The following is a 19,321-nucleotide window of genomic DNA, read 5'->3' on the forward strand; positions in this document are numbered from 1 at the left end:
AAAAAAATAGCAAATCAAGCAAACCCAAAAGAGAGGCTCTTGCTTGAAGAAAAATGTTAGAAATATAACTATTAACGTTGACTTTATCCATCAACACAAACTTTTAGGATGAGTGGTTTCATAATAAAGGTATATAATTTAAGATTTCGAATTTGAGATTTAGTATTTAGAATATAATTTAGAATTTAGAACGATGGATGGCAGTTGATGGAGGCGGGAGTGGTGGTCAACAACAACAGGGTGGCAATCGACGGCGATGGTGGGTGATGAAAGAAGTAAAAAGAAATTAGCTGGTTTTTGTTGGCTCCCTAACCAGCTTGTTATATACGTCAAGACCAACTTATAAGCAATCTTATGTTATTATTGTCACGAGATGTAAATACCAAATTTTATTTTGGAAAATTAAAACATATATGATCAAATGTACAGTTGAATGTTGAGACGATTTGGCAAAAATAAACGAAAAAAAATTAACACACGGATATGAAAAACATCCCACTTATTATATATTACACAACCACACAGCACACTCAAACGAGAAATCATTGGCACACATATACAAAGCAAGAAGGATGAAAAGCCGAAGCAAGCAGCAGCAACCATCCTTATTATATTGTTCGTGTCCAAGATTGATTATTGCAATTATTATATATATATATATATATATATATATATATATATATATATATATATATATTAGAAAACCTCTTAATAATATTAACCACAAGCTATATATATATAGCTAGCCAAACACATTATTTTATATGTTGTTGAGATTCTTCTTCATAATAGCTGTTGGATGCAGCTATCTATCTATGCCTTGAGAAGATGAGAATCAATATCTTTAGCACTCTTCTCAAAGAACTCCAAGAATCCATATGGAGCTTCAACATTCTCATTGATTTTCTCGTATTCAATAGTGAATTTAACTGAGGCACCACCATCACTCTTTTCAAACACTTGAACAAAGACCTTAAAGACTTTATAGTTCTTACTTATGTCTCCATCGAAAAAGTTGTATGTCGTTGACTTGTTCTCTTTGTCAATAGCTTCAATTTTCTCCTTCAACTTAATTGGCTTGCCATCTATTTTTTTTGTCACAATAATCATTAATCAATTAAAATAAACAATAATCTTTTTTTTATCGTGCTTGATGGTTTGATTTTCTTTAATTTTGTGGATGAACACACGCACGTACACACACATGTATTAAAAAAATAACAATTAGCTAATTTTTTTTCAATTTATTTTATATCTACTTCTATTATATAAAATAGAGATTTAAAAAATTTTGGTGCACAAATTTTTGTTTATGAAATAAACTTCATCATTTATATATTTGCAGTTATATTATTAAAACTTGAAATCAATATAATGTATTTTTTTTAGAGTGGAAAGTGTTTACTATCTGTACTGTACTAATTTCGTATTTATCATTTTTATACTTATTTAATACATAAAAATATAAATTAATAGACAGTTTAATACTTACTAACATACTAGTCAATATAATGTTTTTAATTTTTTTTAAATATCACCCTTACTTTAATTGTGATGCTTAAATAAGCAATAATTACGAATGGTTTACAAAATTTTCCTTACTATTTTTATTTGTTATTTTATTATTTTTTAAATGGTAAGGAGCGAGGAGAGGGAAGAACATTGTATATTTTATTTACAAAAGTGTAATTTTTCTTTAAGATTGTGATCTTCTAAATTTTCACCACAAATTGTGAACATGACAAGTTATTATTATGTCACAAAATTCTTCTCCTTTAATTTGTTTTATTGAATGTTGCAAGTCACATACACTAGAATATATATTGAGTACTTCTAATATGTTATTCACTTACAACATAATTAACCATATTTATAATTAACCACATCTAGAGATTACAGTTTAACAAATTGCAACTCTAATTTGTATGCATTGTTTCCTAAATAACTGATTCGATCAAATTGTATAATAAATTTTTTTTGAAACTAATAAAATAATCAAACATATCATGTCTTTTTTTGAATTTTATGTCTTTTTTAATTCATGCATTTATTTGAATTTTATTTCCTTACTATTTTTATTTGTTTTTCAGACTAATGCCTTGCCATCAAAGCAAGAGCAAGATAATTCTGATTTTGCAGCTGCTGCTTCCCTTCAACATTCTAGATCATCAAGAGTTCAATTAAATTCACATCCTCCAAAGTTATACTGTAATTTCACATGTCATGGGATTCACATCCTCCAATTCCCCGCTGTATGCATCAACAATTATGTATCTTTAGCTAATTTGTTACGGCCTCTAAAAAATCACGTTCAAGCAGAAAGTCCTCATAATTCGCTACAGCCTCCAACAAATTATGTGGATTATCTATACCCTATTAATTCGTGCTAGACTGCCACAAATTACGTTCAAGCAGAAAGTTATTATAATTCATTGTAGTCTCCAATGAATTATGTTGATTATCTATACGACCATACCCTGTTAATTCGTGTTAAGTTGCCATGATTTATGTGTGTAGACTTGGTAGATTTTCGTTTTCAATCCCGAGACATGTAAGTTTGGCACGGGAAGTAAAAACACTAATACATAAGTAAAAATCGGAGAAAACGCATTATCACAAACAAAGTGATTTAAGTACTATAAGTGTATTGTTACGGACCCAGCTCCTGGGTCCCGAACGAAGACAGCCTCGGAATCGATTACCCGGAAACAGGCCCCTCCTTAGCGGCACATACCGGCCTAATAATCTTCAACCAACATTCAAATTCGAACCTCTCTTATCTTAGTCAGATAAGATAAGACGAGATAAATACTACTAGTTATATAAAGGAAAGTCAGAAGTCCCCTCAAGTACGTCACTCATTCTCTACACCTTAGACCTCTTAGATCCATTTTGATTTGGACGTTGGAGTGTCTTTGCAGGTACTATCCCCGTCGCTTCAAGAAGACGATCCGACAATCACTTCGACTCGCAAGTCTCCGATCCATCTCACAACCCGTACCAGAAACTTCTAGTACATGTACTATTCAAGACAGTAGAAAAATTAACGATAATGTAAGTCGTAAGATTTAAGTGGACATTGGTCAAAGTGATAAAGTGTGTCGAGATTTATATGCAACAAAAAATGTCATTAGTTTAACTATGTCATACGAAATAGAATATTGGGCAACACAAAATGACTATAAACATAAACTTAGCGTGAAATCCGGCGGGAACGACGGCGCACTATAGAGGCAGCGATGCGGCGAGATGTGCAATAGAAATGGTGGCGCACTGCAGCGACAGCGAAGCGGTGGTCTGCACGAGGGAGAAGGCCGACGCTATGAGAGGAAAGGTTGATAATACTGTGTTTAGAGAGCGGTTAATTTATCAAATTATTATTATTCAAAAATGTAATTAATGTCAATTAATCAGATTCTGACTTTAAAAAATAATTTAAAATTAATAAATATTAAATAGAGTTGTTTAAAGTTGGATCGTTTAAACGTTGGTTCTCTAGACTTCCTCGAAATAACGATACTAATTGGGATAAACGATATGGACAATATAAAAAATAATGATACAAGAAAAGAAATTTAGTTTATCAAATATAAAATGTTAACTTGTACTTTTAAAATATTCAAACACATTTCTGATAATTTTCACTAAAAACGTGTGTGTAATTTGTCCAATGTATAATTGATCAATGATTATATATAGTATTTGTATTAGGTAAAGTAGTTGATTCTCATTTAATCTTGTCGGATGAAATATTTTCATATCTGTGTTGTCAATGCAAATTTAATATTTAATATTAGTACGTAATTTACTACATTGTGATCATTGTTATTGTCCAGGCAGTGATGATTAAACAAATCAATCAATTGTCCAACAAAAAACAATTGTTAATAAATTATGAAATCCGTACTTTGAGTGATCATTGATTAAACCATTTATTTATATTAATAATAATCACTATAAGAAAATTGAATCTCTGTAATTATTTGTAGAATTTTTTTATCATGCGTGATGATTATTATGCCATGTTTGGTTTACTTTAATTTTGGGGATTTTGTTATGTCTAGCTAGAGTGCCTCCATTTGTTTTTTAACACTATTTGTGCTGCCGAAGAAAGAACATTTTTATAGAACCTTTCTTTCGAAAAAATTAGAGAGAAATTTTCGCGTTATAAAACTTCAATAACGTGTTATGTTTTTTTTTTTTTTTTTTTTTTAATGATAACGTGTTATTTGTTTATTGCACAAGTTCTCTCTTAATCAAAGAAAAAATAAAATAAAAACTAACTCATTTTTCAATTAACAATCCGTTAATTTTTTTTAAAAGGAAATTCTTTATTTAATTTATTTATTTTATTTTTGAGCTCAAATAAAAATTCTTTATTTAATTTATTTATTTTGGAGTTTAAATTTGCGACAAATAATTTTTGGTCTGCTAAGTTAAAAGATACTATGTATGGAAAATCCAAAAAAAAAAAAAAGCTAAAATAACATATTATTTAATTCTCTAATAATATTCTTAATTTTTCATATAATTCTGTAATTTTAATTTATTATTGTCCTACTACTCTCCATAAACACTAGTACAAAGATTATAATTTAAATAGAGTGACAATTAGGTTTTTAATTATTTCAATCTCGAACAAATTAGCTTATAAATAAAAAAATATCAATTAATAAGTTTTTTATTAGTGGAGTATTTGGTAAAAAAATCTCGAACAAAGATTATAAGTTTTTTTGGTAAAATTTAATAGCAATGTTTTTATATACCATTAACCACATACAGTGAAGTATTTGTTTACAGAAAATGGTCAAAGGAATAATAATTGCTTTATTAGGATTTGTCATTTGTGATAAATAGTAAATAATTAATAAAAGTATATGAAAGCTTAAAAGATAACAAATATTTTACTATCTAAATTGACATTGCATGTTTCCGCCGTACTCATATGACAATAATAAAACCAATTTTGCTAAGTAATTAAGAATGATTCTACTAACTTCTACCAACTCTTATTGAACTAGATTTTAAAGCCCACCAAACAAAAAAAAACACACCTCAATTACTAAAATTCACCATAATTTAGAATTACATTTTATCACTTTCTCCTACCTTCTTTTTACCACAGCCGTGCTCAGCGCCACCATTGCTGCTCCACACGAAGGTCACCGTCGACGCTGCTCGGCCTCCACACACGCTGCACCGGATAGGGGTGTCCATGGATCGGATCGTATCCGCAGATCTACTGTAAATATCCGCATCCGATCCGAAAATTGCGGATACGATCCGATCCGCACCCTTTGCGGATCGGATCGCGGATATCTGCTCTACATCCGCGTATCCGATCCTCGGATCCGCAGATCCGCACTATAATAATTAAAAAATAAATAAATATATGTATGTTTGGTATTATATTTACTTGTTTGTATGTTTTAGTTAGTAATTATTATTCATATATTGTATTATTTTATTTTTGTTATTTAGACAGAGTTTGATTAAAATAATTTTAGGAATAAATAAGTTTAAAAGTATGAAAAAAATATTTTTATCGAATTCTTTTACATAGAAATATGATTAAAAAGAGAATTTTTAATTATGCGGATATATCCGATATCCGATATCCGATCCGATCCACAAATGTGCGGATCAGATCGGATCAGATCCGGCACTAAAAAGTGCGGATATCATATCCGATCCGATCTGATGGAAATTGTGCGGATCGGATCGAATTTTCGGCCATATCCGATCCGATCCGATCCGCGGACACCCCTAGCACCGGATTTCTAATGGAAGTGTTTTTTTAATTGGACTATGTCTAATAAAAGTGTCTTTGTGGATGTGTCTCCTACTTATGTCTCCTTATGCATGTGTCGTCTAGTGGAAGTGTCTTTGATCGGATTGAAAAGGTGGAAACGAAATAAAGGGAGCGCACTACGGTGGACGGTCGATGCAGATCGCGAGGAGGACCGTACCGCGGTGATCCTGCGAAAGAGAAAACTGCACATGCAAAGCGCGCATTGTGGTGACGGAAATCGGTTGCAGAGGACACCGGCACTACCCAGAGAATCACTCGGGTGGAGGCCGCAGCGGTCCCAGACACGGGGTTGGCCTGGGAATTGAATGCGAGCGGCGAGAATGCCACAGACGAGAAAGGGTTTATTAATAAATCTTCCCCTTCAGCATTAGGAAAGAAAGAAAGTTTTTTGTTTGCCCTCTCAAGAGTTTCAATCGGTCCAAGGAAGCAGTGTGTATCTGCACCGATTGTGAAGGGGATTAGGATTCTGGTGTCATTGACTTGCAAATGGGGATCGTCAATGATTTCATCATTGACTTGATTAAGAATGCGAAGGGCCGGCGGAGATGGCATTGCTATTACATGACCTTTACCCTTATCTTGAGTAGTGGCATGAGAAGAGGAACCAGCCATTGTTAAACATAGGAAGAAAGGGTTGGAAGTTTAAGGATTTTTGTGGAAAGGTTCTTTGATGTAAGAAGAATTCAAGGGATAATGAGTTTCGAAAGATTTTGAACAAAGGTGGGAATGATGAATTTAAAGTACTACTGTGAACAGTTACTATGAAAGGGATACGAATAGAGGTAACTTAGTGAAGAAGACGAAGTGGTAGAAAGAGAATGCGCAAGTTTCGAGAAACGTGTCGAGTGGGTCAGTATTAATGAGGAGCTTAAATGGTAATTATTATTGATTTGAGAACTGACATTATCAGTTTTGGATTAAGTATTTTATCTTCTAAATGATGTATGTTATCGAAGGCAAACACATTAATCTAAGGGAGCAATTTGTTGATCGGAAGAAAAAAAAAATATATATATATATATAATTCGATGAAAGCAAGTCGATTCGGAATGAGTCAGAGACAATTTCTCGAGAAGATGAGCGCGTAAGCGGGGATCGAGAATAATGAGCGCTAGTTAGATTTCGAATGACTTGTTATTCGATTAGACCTTCTCGAGAGGAGAAATCGAATTGAGCATTCGAATGGTTGGTCGAATAGTCACGGTAGTGGAACAGTTAAAGGCTTTTATCACATGAAGAAATCATGGGAAACGTCTCCATTCAAATGGCGGGAGCAGTTACCAAGGAAAAAGTATTTGAAAAGTTCAAATTTGTAATTAATTGTAATTAATTATAATTAATTGCTAGTTACTAAAGGTAGAATATAAATACTAGGAAGCCTTAGAAAATCAGGGTTGGAACTTTAACTCAGAAAACACTCAAGCACACTCATATCCCCAGAGAATTTCTAAGTCTGCAATCGAGTTACTTTTCTGTAGGGTTCCTTCCATGTCTTTGCTTTTTCAATTTATCTTATTGTAAACTTTATTTTTCAAGCAAGTTTATCTTTCAAGTATTCTTTACTTTCAATGTCTAATTTACATTTCTGCACTTTTAATTTTCATGTCAAAGTCCTTTGACCCAGTTGAAGGCATTTTACTGTTTTCTTTTAACTTCAACACAGTCTTTTCCGATTTCAGTACATTTTCTTTTTGAAAACCTTATTCATTTGTTTCTTTTATTGCTTTACAAGTTTTAATTTATCTTTTATCCTATTACGTACTCGTCGAATCATCGAAGACACTTTGATGCACTTTTAGAAAACTGATACCTGCAAAGAGGAGTAGGTTTCGCTCCCAAACCATTAGATATCGAACCATCATCGATTTGTTAAAAATCGACAAAACACTCCCTAACCAGCTTGTTGTATACGTCATCAGATCATGTCCAGCTTATAAGCAACCTTATGTTATTATTGTCATGATATGGTAATACCAAATTTTATTTTAGGAAATTAAAACAGATATGATCAATGTATAGTTGAATGTTGAGATTTAATTTGACAAAAATAAACAATAAATAAATAAATAAAACAGACGGATATCAAATAATTTATATGATAGAGAAACATCCCACTTATTATATATTACACAAGCACATAACACACTCAAACGAGAAATCATTGGCACGCATATACAACTTATTGTATATTACATTCAAACCAAGGATGAAAACCAAAACAACACTACAACAAAAAAAGGTTTGTGGCCATACTTTTTTTTTTTATATGCTTTAAAAGCGTGATAAAAAAAATCAATAACCACACTTTTATAAAGATGATAATTGATTAAAGATTTAGTCATGTTTTTTATTATGCTTCAAAAGTGCGGCAAAAAAAAATTAATGGCCACATTTTTACAAGAGTGACAATTGATTAAAGATTTGACTATGTTTTTTGTTACACTTTAAAAGCGTAGCCATAAAAAAAAACACGCTTTTAAAAGGTGACAATATAATTTTGTTACAGTGACGTTTTAAAAGCTTTTATAATATTGTCCGTGTCCAAGATTGATTATTGCAACATATATATATATATTCGAAAACCTCTTAATAATATTAACCACAAACACATTATTTTATAAGTTATATCTATGCTTTGAGAAGATAAGAATCAACTTCTTTAGCACCCTTGTCAAAGAACTCCATGAATCCATATGGAGCTTCAACATTCTCATTGATTTTCTCGTATTCAATAGTGAATTTAGCTGTAGCACCACCATCACTCTTCTCAAACACTTGAAAAAAGAACTTAAAGACTTTATAGTTCTTACTTATGTCTCCATCGAAAAGGTTGTATGTAATTGACTTGTTCTCCTTGTCAATAGCTTCAATTTTCTCCTTCAACTTAATTGGCTTGCCATCTATTTTTTGTCACAATAATCAATTAAAATAAACGATTACTCAAAAAAATGTATATAAAAAAGTATTTATTTGGACGTTGATTAAATTAGATTAAATTATTCTATTAGTAGTTATAATTCATTAAATTTGTAATTGATTGTACGTACACTTTAAAAGTTTTTAATTGAAATTCTACATTAGTTTTAAATTTGTAATTATATCCTTGTCGCTTAAAAAATATTGAACGTCTGAATATGCTGAAGCATATATTAATATTATTAGTAATGTAAGATGAATAAAATTATTTTTATAATATTTACTATTAAATATAATTTATTATAAATTTAAAATAGTATAGAGATCCAATTAAATATATTTAAAATATAAAAATTTAATTACAAATTCAAAAAAATTTTAAGAACTAACGCACTAATTTAACCATTAAATTATTACCTACGATAAGAGTCCAATTCTTAACCGAATGAGGGACATGCCAGTTATCACCTTCATGCATGTTGCCTTCAAGGATTCTTTCACAAATGTTTTGAAGCTTGTGGAATTGAGTTATAAAGAGGTTGAAGTACTTTGCAGCTGGTGTTTGGACCGTAACTTCAATACTAAGTTTACCACTTAGCGCCATGTCTACTCGAGAAAGAAGCCAAAAGTATTTGTGAAGCAAGAAAAGTATGTAAATGAGAGATGGATAAACATATTCTGCCTTAATAGAGCCTTATATAGAAAGAATATAGATTCTGATCTAATCTAACGAGGCATGAAGTGACTCGGTTAGGTTATAAATTGATTTTTAAAATCAATTTGGGTTGGTTTAATGGTTAACTCGTTAATTCACTTTAGTAAGCAAGGATGGATCCAGAAATTTTAATATGGAGGGACCAAATTTTAGATTATTTTTTCCATTTCATAAAAATAATTAACATATAATTATTAGAGTTAGTTTTTTAAAAGATTTATCAAAATATATATATCTAATTATAATTTTTTTTACAATTTTATTTTTAATATGATAATTACATAAAAGAAATATAACAATATCAATAATACATTATAAAATTATACAATACCAATAATTTATAGCGTATTTAGCTAAAAATGATCACATATTTTATTCATTAAAATTAATTCTTTCAAAAATTTAAAAAATTTGAAAATAAATTATAAATTATTAATTATTTGAAAGACACAGTACCCTTATAGAATATACTTATAGAATATAGGATATAAGATATATTTAAAAAAAATTTTTTAACAACATAAATTTAAAAGAAAGATGAGTATTTTTTACAAGAAAATAATATCTAAAGTAAATAATGTGATTACTAAAATATAACTACGTAAGTCATTATTAATATAATAATATAAATATTAAATATATTAATATAAAAAATAAATAATTTTTTAAAAATAAATATAAAGATTATTGTATAAAAACTAATTTGAAAGGTACAAAGATTTGAGGGTATAATATTAAATTAGTTAAGTAAAAAATATTAGTGAATTAAACAATTAAGATATAAATCCATCATATAGTGATAAATAATACATATAAAACTATTAAATTACATAATATTTTTTATTTTTTGAACACATATCTCATATATAAGTATAGTTTCTTAAAATTTTGGGGGGTCGAGGCCACTACTCGCCCCCTCTAGGTCCGTCACTGTAAATAAGTGTTAGAAGTTCGAGTTCTGCCTTATACATGCAGCAATCCATTGACCAACAAAAAAGTTTTAAATGAAACTTAAATTTGCAATGAATTAGTTATTGGCCTGCCGAGTTGAGAAATACCGTAAAAAATAAAAACAATATTTTTATAATTTAAATAAATAAAAAAATTAAATAATCAATAGTAATTAATTTTTATTTCATTGTAAAATTATTTCTTTAATATTCATGTTTTATAAAATTTAAAATTTAGTATGACTGAGAATATTAAGATGGATGATCAATAACCATACACAAAGTTCCGAAAATCAAATTAGACATAAAACTAATGGTGTTAGAAATTTAAAGATTTAAGTAGAGTTTAATCGGATTGAATTAAATATAATGAAATAATATATTTTGGCATGTATATATCATTTCTAAAAAAAATTATTTTTTTTTTTGTGATTTATTATTTTAAATCGATTCATCTCTAAAATCACACCGGTTCAAATAATTAATTAATTTTTTTAGCTTATATATTTTTCAATTTTTAACCAACTAATTGCGAAGCAATTTTTACTTTAAATTGGATCGATTGGACGACCAATTTATAATTAACTGGGTCAAATTGGCCAATTTGTTCCAATTCCGAGAAGCATGGCCATACTACACACACACACATATATATATATATATGAACAAAACAAAAAATAATTATACGAGAAAATTTTTATTTTATCAAATATAAAATGTTAATTTATATTTTAAAAAAAGTTCAAACACATCTCCAATGATTTTTTATTAAAAGTGTGTTTATAATTTGTCTTGATGTATTATTAGGTAAAGTAGTTGATTATCATTTAATCTTGTCGGATGATAATATTTTCATGCCAATGTTGTCAATGCAAATTTAATATTTGATAGGTTTAATTATTCTGTCGATTCTTATAGTTTTATCGAATTTTTAATTAAATTTTTATATATTTTTTTCAATTAAATTTTTATACGATATCAGATTTTGTAATTAAGTCTCTGTCTTAAAATTAACAGAATATTCTGTAAACAAAACAAATACGCCTAATATTTGATTAAATATTTTATTTTATTTAATAAAATATTTAGTTGATTCTAATATTTTTGTAATAACAGAAATTTAATTACAAAATTTAATATAGTATAAGGAACTAATTAAAAAATATAAAAATTTATTTAACAATTTAATAAAATGATAGAAAATAATTAAACCTATTTAATATTAGTAATTTATATTGTGACCTTTGTTATTATCCAGGTAGCGATGAGTAAACAAATCAATAAATTGTTCAAAACAAAAACCAATTGTAATAAATTATGAAATGCGTATTTGGACTGTGATAATTGATTAAACCATTTATTTATATTAATAATACTATTAATCACTATAAGAAAATTGAATCTTATTGTGGATGCCGAATAGACAATCATTTATAGAAATTTTTTTTTTATCGTGTTTGATTTTCTTTAATTTTATGGACTCACACACGCACACACATATATATTAAAAAATTTCACTCCATAAACTTTAATAACAATCAGCTAATATTTTTTTTTTCATTTTTTTTGTTAGAAAAAAAGTATGACTCACTCGTCGAGGTAGTAAAAGTAGAGAACTCTAAAAAAATATATATATTCATAATTATTAATAAATAACTTTAAAACTTTTATTGGTTCTTTTAAATTTAACGTACTATGTACAATATCACTAATTTTTTAAATAAATGCCTATTTTTTTTTTAAGTTTCTATCATGTTTTTATTTTCTTGTTAGATATTTTCAGAAAAACAATATTAAGTCTAAATAGATACTTCTTTATAAATTATAGATTTTATAAATAACAACGTAATTACATATTTATTAGTTGCATATTTTTTAGAAAAATCTTATTCCGTAAGTTTATATATATATATATATATATATATAAAATTCTAATTATTAAATTAAAAGGAGTAAAATAACTACATCAAATGACATTCCAAACTAATAATTATCTACTAACAACTTAAGACAAGTGAAATAAAAGAAAATTCTAAAAGTCTATAAGTTATCTATTGCATACTAACTATACAAGCTATATTCTACTTCTTCATTACTACCCTAACCATAGTTATATACACACATTTATCTATATAGAATTTTTAAAATACAATAAAAAATTAAACTAACCGCAAAGCGGCTGCCCCAACATAATGCGAAGTGTCGTTACTAGCTGCGCACGCCATCATCGTAAGTATCGATTATATGCTCAAAAAGAGATAAAAGGGAAGAAAAAGTAGTTGAAAAGTTGCTCGGTCAAATTTTGTAAACGAGTTATATATATAGCCGATTCTAAGTCATATCTCGTTTACACTGTGAGCGAGATGAAGTTACACGTATTTCATTCACAGTATAAACGAGATATACACGTGTGATGTTTACGTGTCTTATCTCGTTTATATTATAAACGAGATACGTATAACTTTATCTCGTTTACAGTGTAAACATAATATGACTTGGAGACGAATTTCAGTAATAACTTTTAAAATTATTTAATTCGATAATTAATACATTTATTTTATTTATCAAAATAAAAAATCACTTCATCATTCATATATTTGCAATTATGAAGACTTGAAATCAAGATTTTTTTTAGAGTGGGACGTGTTTACTATCTGTACTAATCCCGTATTTGTCATTTTTATACTTATTTAATAAATAAAAATATAAATTAATAGACACTTTAATACTTATTAATATACTAGTCAATATAATGTCTTTAAATTTTTTTAATATCATCCTTACTTTAATCATCAATGTTTAATTTTTCTTACTAATTTCATTTGTTATTTTGTTATTTTTTTAAAATTAAGGAGAGGAGAGAGACAAGAAAATTGCATATTTTATTTTTAATAGCAAAATTACAAAAGTGTAATTTTCATGCACATATTATATTGTGTATTCAAGTAGACTGACCATGTTTGAATTATTCATTCTGTATAGATAAGAAAGAATGTAAATTGAGGATTGAGGCGAACTTTTCCTTTAAGAATCACTACAAGAGAAATGAGATTTAGTGGCGGTTTTATAGGAATTAACGGCAGTTTTAAATCGTTGCAAAATTAATTATCAACGCTTCGAGAACCGTTGCAATATGGGACATGGAGATTTGATTTTGCGGCAGTTTCACTGAACCGCGGGCACAACCACAGCGAAATCCTTTGAATAGCGTCAGTTGATTTAGCGACGGTTTAGAACTGCCGCTATTTGGCCAACCTTGAACTCAATGGTATTTTTCGGCCATTTTGAACCACTGCTATTTTGTTGATCGTTGTATTTTTAAAAAGAGTAATTCTCCACATACAAGTGATTTTTCATACAAGTCATACAAGTCATTTATAAACACGTCGTTTCACGTTTTTTTGTGTCTCTTTTTCTTCTTTTTTTTCCGTGCTTCCTCTTCCTCTTCCTCTTCTTCTTCTTCTTCTTCTTCTTCTTCTTCTTCTTCTTCTTCTTCTTCTTCTTTCTCTGTGTCTCTTTTTCTTCTCTTCCTCCCTCTTTTTTTATTGAAATTTCTTCTCCTCTTTTCGTTTTCTCTTTCTCCTTCATCAAAATCACCAGAAAAAACGAAGAAACATTATTCAAGGTACGTTTCTTGCCTTCTCTTTCTCCTTCTTCTTCTTCTTGCTACACGTTCTTCTTCTTCATTTACGTCCTTTTCTCTTTGTTTTCTTTCTTCGTTATTCTCGGTTTCCATTGTTTTTTGACATCAAGCTCTGAAATCGTTTTTGAAGAAGAAGAAGCAGCAGCAGAAGATGAGGAGGAAAAAGAGAAAGAGTTCTGAATTATGCATAAGGTGTACTTCAACGAATTTTGAGTGTATTTCTTAAATTCTTTGGGTGTATTTTTGTAATCCTTTGGGTGTATTTCTATAATTCTTTGGGTGTATTGATTTCAAGAAGAAATATACTGTCTCTCCCTATATTGGGTGTATTTCTTAAATTCTTTGGGTGTATTTCTGTAATCCTTTGGGTGTATTTCTGTAATCGTTTGGTTTATTTCTGTAAATGTTTGGGTGTATTTCTGTAACTGTTTGGGTGTATTTCTGTAATCCTTTGGATGTATTTCTATAATCGTTTGGGTGTATTTTTGTAATCGTTCGGGTGTATTTCTGAAGTTCCATCATCTTCAAAACAATTTCAAAGCTTAATTTCAGACACAACTAGAAAATAGATTAATACAGACAGATTTACAGACAGATTTAGTCTTTATTACAGACGGATTTTTGGTTACCGACGGATTTTATCCCTCTGTAAAAGCCTCGTCGGAAATTATTTACCGACGGATTTTTTTCCGTCGAAAAATTATCGACAGATTTTTACCAGTTACCGACGGATTTTCCCTATGTAAATTCTCCATCCATTTCCCTAAGGCGACGGATTTTCCGACGGATTTTCCATCGGTAATTACAGACGGATTTTCTGACGAATTTTCCATCTGTAATTATAGACGGATTTTCCAAAGTTTGAATACAGACAGAAAATCCGTCTGTAAATTCATCAGTAAAATAATTTTTTTTTAGATTTTTCATTGCAAAATACACCTTTTTTTCATACAAAATAAATATAAATTTAATAAATAAATTTTTTTATCTAATTTGTATTCGAATATTTATAATATTTCAAAAAATAAACAAATTTATTGTATTATCAAACTAAAAGAAAAAAATACTATAAACAAAGAAGCCAATATAATTCAAAAAATAAGTAAAGTGTATTGATACATCAACTATAATAATAAATAACTATACATCAACAAAATGTGTTGATACATCAACTATAATTCAAAACATAAACTCAGTGTATTGTTCTCATAACATCATATAAATTTTGAATGCCAGCATCAGCTAAGAAGCCACCAAGGAGGCCAAGAAGGTTGAGAGTTCCCATAAAATTGGTAAATATTGTAGCAGATTTAGGTGATGGAAGATTCAAAGTTTCAACCAAGAATGTGACCAAGTTCATAGATATTCCCATAAAACATTCTTTCAGCTAGTTCAGTTCCTGCGTAGTGAAAAAAAGTATGCAAATTTAGAATTCAATCAAAAATCTTGGATATTGATAAAAGCTGAAAAGCTAAAAACCTGCAGGTTCATTCAAAAAATGACCCCAAAAAAATGCCATTGTGCCTTATCATCATGTATCGTGTATCGTGTATGTAATAAGATCTTTTATACATAGATTTTTCTTGACCACCTCATGTATAGAATATTTTCAACAAGTATGAATTATGAAACATTATTAACAAGGATGATATTGGATGAATAAGACATTAGATAACTAAAGCATAGAAGGAGTAGGATTTACCATCTCAAGCACGTCATATCAAGGGTTACTTTCACCTTCTTGCCACTACGAAAGTCAATAAAAAATAGCAGCAAATCCAGCTGCTCATCTACAATATAAGGAAACATTAGATCAGAGAGGAACTCTAGCTTTTGTCCTTATCAATATCAGACAAAATTAGCGATCATATTCGAAAAGTCATTAAAAATAGTGCAACTTAAGTTATCTATTGTGGCGAAAAAGTAATAGTACCCTATTTTATCCCTCAAATTATACATTTAACATCACAATAATTTTTCAAAGATCACTGTCACCAGACTCAGATTCAATATCATTAGACAACAGGTCCTTTTTGAGCCACTAATTCCGACCTCCATAAAGATGGTGGTGTTTCATATCTTTCTAGGACTTACTAAAATTAGGTTTTACTATGAAAATTAAAAGCCTTGTGTTGCAGGGAAGTTTCATTCTGCTCTGCAGACTAATATGATCATGTCTTCTCCCTGATCCCCATTTCTCTCCTCTCCATTTCAATAATTTTTCTCCCAGTCTATTTTGTTTGCTTTCGCTTTTTCTTAAATAACTATTCAAATATTGTATGCTGCTCCAAAACGATATTGAAGTTTCTTCAATTTTGACCAAGCAAAAATATTTACAGCTAAAAACCGGAAGAAACAAAAGACACCAAGAATCAACATAAGCATGTTAGAAAGGGGAAGGCAGGAACAGTTTTCAGACGAACATTGGAACAATTCCCAAAGATAATTTAGGATCCAACTCTATAGTTCAAAGGAGTAGAAACTTGCTCACCTGATTGAGAATAGAATTTTGCTTCAACCATATTTGTAGTCTCTATCTGAGCTAACTGAATCTCCTCAACCAAATCTAGCAAATTATTCAACAAAGAACTTGTTACCTATATAGAACAACATAGTGAACAACAACATTATGGAAAACACCCCAGTACTTAGTGGTCAATTATTTAATGGTTAATTGGAAACACCCCAGTACTTAGTAATCAACTGAATAATGTGCATAGCTTCAAATAGCAGAAGAATGTGGAAAGCTTTGAATAACTGTTGCTGAGGAAAAAACAATATTAATAACTATAATGATAATGCTAACTAAAGCAAAAGCAAAAATACCATCACAGCAACACAAAAGCTGTGCTTATCACTATGTTCTTATCACTTTTCAGTTTTATGATATTCCAAGTGTTAAAGCAAAACCAAAAGCAGCCAAAGTGAGGTTCAATCAATTGAAAATGAAAAATACCACAACCATAAACAATTAATTAGAACAAAAAAGAAGTCATAAAAACTAGTATAGCTACTACAAGAACATGCTTGAACGAGTTAAATACCATCCATGACCTGAGCCACTGATTCAAAATCCATGAAAGTTCTAGTTGCTCTGTTCGGAGAGGTCTGCATTAGAATAATCATGTGGCGATTAGCAAACTCTGTGTCCAGTAATAAAAAGGAACAAAGAGGCTTTTACATCACGCAGATTCGAAGATTTGTAGCCAAAGGCAGCATCATTAGCGAACTGTGTCCCCTGCAGGAACAAGCCTACAGACAAGAAGTGAAGTAAGCAAGGTTTCTAATGTCCATTCCTAATTCCTTTCAACCTAGTGAAAGAACAGAATTGCATGCATGTACATGTACGACGGGACTTGGCGGTTATGGTTAGGTGTTATGATTTATCACTTAGAAACCATTAACTAACCAATATTAATTATTTTCTTATACTAAAATTATTGATCTCTTGCAATTTTTCATGACTTATCCCCTAATTGGGACCCTCTCAGAAAATGAAGGTCATGAAACATTTGATCTTAGCTTGTTATAGCACCACTCTCAGGATGAACCGACAAAAAAGTAGTATACGTACGATTCCCGTTATTCATAGGAAAAGAAAATATCTCTAGTTAGTAAATGAACAAAAACATAACAGAAAGGAATCTAAAGTCAGAAAGCAGAAGGCCATAAACTATAGAACAATAAAGGAGCACAAAAGCAACCTGATATCTTTGGCAATCACTGTATCGCCATCTGCAGCTCCAAGATGTCGCAGAACTACCTCCTCAAGATGACCATCTCTATATGCATGCTGTAATTGAGACATAAAACGCAATTAGGCTGCTTCCAATTTTTAAAAGATGCCTTTTACTCACCAATCAAGCATCAATTTTAACATGGTTGTAAAAGCAGTAACTTTTTAACTATTTTGAGTTCAAAAAATTTGCATTCATGTACCAATTTCATGTAATAATGTCTCAAATCTAACTAATCAGAAAACAACCTAAAAATCCTATTTTAAACATTTCTCAGCTATTCTGAATCAAAACCTAATCTAATCCTATTTTAACAACCTAAAAATCAACTAATCAGAAAACAAATCTAACCTGATCGCTTGTCCCTCACAACTCTCGCCATGTTAAACGAAGGGAATCTTGTGAAGGCCTTCGACAAAATGTCGTCGTTCACCTCGTTCCCTAGGTCACCGCAGAACAAGCGATGGTCGTTCTCCGGCCACTCGGCCAGCGAGGGATCCTCCCACATCTGCCCGGCGGCACGGTGGGGAACTGCCTTCCGCTTTGCGTCGGTCTTGTGGTCGACGTCGCTGCTGGCTATGGCGGCCTTCACGCTCTTGTGAGCCTCCGGGGTGATGGTCTGGGCGTTGCGCTGGAATTGGTGGTGGTGTGACGGTGGAGGAGGATAGCTGTATGCGGCAGCAGCGGGGGCAGCGGCGACGGTGGGAGGAGGGGGATGAGGGGGCGGGGCGTAAGGCGGTTGTTGAAGGTGGAAGGGGGTGGGAAAATAAGAGGGATCGGAGGAGTAGGGGAATTGAGACGAGGAGGAGGAAGATGAAGAAGGGTTTGCCATGGAATTCGATCGATCAGAATATTTGGGATTGAAATTAGGGTTTGTTATTTCAGACACATGTTAGAAGTTCAGTGTTTATTTCCTTTGATTTGTGTGCTGGGTATGGGGCTCGGGCAATGGGTAGGTTTAGGTTATTATTTCCGACGGAAAATTTTAAATTACAGACGAAAAATCCGTCTGTAACCATTTTCAACAAAAAAAATTAATTTTTCCGACAGAATTATCGACGAATTCTCTTTTCTGTCTGTAATTTATGTTAATTTATTTTTTTATTTTCCGACAAAAAATTCCTCTGAAATTCCGTCTGTATTTCCGTGAGATAAAATTCGTCGGAAATATCCGTCTGTAATAACTAATTTTCTAGTAGTGAGAAACCATGAAAATCGAAAAAGAACAGAAGGAGATCGAAGGCAAAGAGAGAACGCTTTTCCATACAAATCATACAAGTCATTTATATTCACGCTTCTTCTTCTTCTTCTTCTTCTTCTTCTTCTTCTTCTTCTTCTTCTTCTTCTGCTTCTTCTTCTTCTTCTTCTTCTTCTTCTTCTTCTTCTTCTTCTTCTTCTTCTTCTTCTTCTTCTTCTTCTTCTTCTTCTTCTAACGCGCGTGTTAGGCCCAACTTGTAAGACTTGTAAACAAAAATGACTTGTATGTGTAGCATTCCTCTTTTAAAAATGTATTCGCAATTTATTTTCGACTATTTTGTAACCGCCGCT

General features: G+C 30.6%; 3 protein-coding genes across 3 annotated transcripts; all 3 read right to left on the bottom strand.

Annotated features, from left to right (window-relative positions):
- Positions 1-813: 813 nt before the first annotated feature.
- Positions 814-5,217, bottom strand: LOC112762732 (MLP-like protein 31). Its single transcript, XM_025808585.1, has 2 exons — positions 5,121-5,217; positions 814-1,085 (listed from the first exon to the last, which is right to left on the bottom strand). Exons 1-2 carry the CDS (start codon positions 5,215-5,217, stop codon positions 814-816), a joined length of 369 nt encoding a protein of 122 aa, XP_025664370.1.
- A 2,643-nt stretch (positions 5,218-7,860) lies between these two features.
- LOC112766226 (MLP-like protein 43) lies at positions 7,861-9,447 on the bottom strand. The gene is made up of 2 exons (XM_025812121.3): positions 9,146-9,447; positions 7,861-8,712 (listed from the first exon to the last, which is right to left on the bottom strand). The coding sequence occupies exons 1-2, from the start codon at positions 9,330-9,332 to the stop codon at positions 8,441-8,443; spliced, it is 459 nt and encodes a 152-aa protein (XP_025667906.1). The 5' UTR covers positions 9,333-9,447; the 3' UTR covers positions 7,861-8,440.
- A 7,163-nt stretch (positions 9,448-16,610) lies between these two features.
- On the bottom strand, positions 16,611-18,626 carry LOC112764367 (uncharacterized). Its single transcript, XM_025809925.2, has 4 exons — positions 18,125-18,626; positions 17,218-17,288; positions 17,081-17,144; positions 16,611-16,633 (listed from the first exon to the last, which is right to left on the bottom strand). Exons 1-4 carry the CDS (start codon positions 18,603-18,605, stop codon positions 16,611-16,613), a joined length of 639 nt encoding a protein of 212 aa, XP_025665710.1. The 5' UTR covers positions 18,606-18,626.
- Between the last annotated feature and the right edge of the window lie 695 nt (positions 18,627-19,321).

Source organism: Arachis hypogaea, chromosome 17, assembly GCF_003086295.3.
Source record: "Arachis hypogaea cultivar Tifrunner chromosome 17, arahy.Tifrunner.gnm2.J5K5, whole genome shotgun sequence".
Classification (NCBI taxonomy): Eukaryota; Viridiplantae; Streptophyta; class Magnoliopsida; order Fabales; family Fabaceae; genus Arachis; species Arachis hypogaea.

Excerpts from the sequence above, each read along its gene's own strand:
- LOC112762732 (XM_025808585.1), bottom strand. The coding sequence starts at position 5,217 with ATGGACACCCCTATCCGGTGCAGCGTGTGTGGAGGCCGAGCAGCGTCG. Across the intron at positions 1,086-5,120 it reads TGGCGCTGAGCACGGCTGTG|ATGGCAAGCCAATTAAGTTG; the intron begins GTAAAAAGAAGG and ends CAAAAAAAATAG.
- LOC112766226 (XM_025812121.3), bottom strand. The coding sequence starts at position 9,332 with ATGGCGCTAAGTGGTAAACTTAGTATTGAAGTTACGGTCCAAACACCA. Across the intron at positions 8,713-9,145 it reads GAATTGGACTCTTATCGTAG|ATGGCAAGCCAATTAAGTTG; the intron begins GTAATAATTTAA and ends GACAAAAAATAG.
- LOC112764367 (XM_025809925.2), bottom strand. The coding sequence starts at position 18,605 with ATGGCAAACCCTTCTTCATCTTCCTCCTCCTCGTCTCAATTCCCCTAC. Across the intron at positions 17,145-17,217 it reads AATCTTCGAATCTGCGTGAT|ACCTCTCCGAACAGAGCAAC; the intron begins GTAAAAGCCTCT and ends ATTCTAATGCAG. Across the intron at positions 16,634-17,080 it reads AGTGGCTCAGGTCATGGATG|GTAACAAGTTCTTTGTTGAA; the intron begins GTATTTAACTCG and ends TGTTCTATATAG.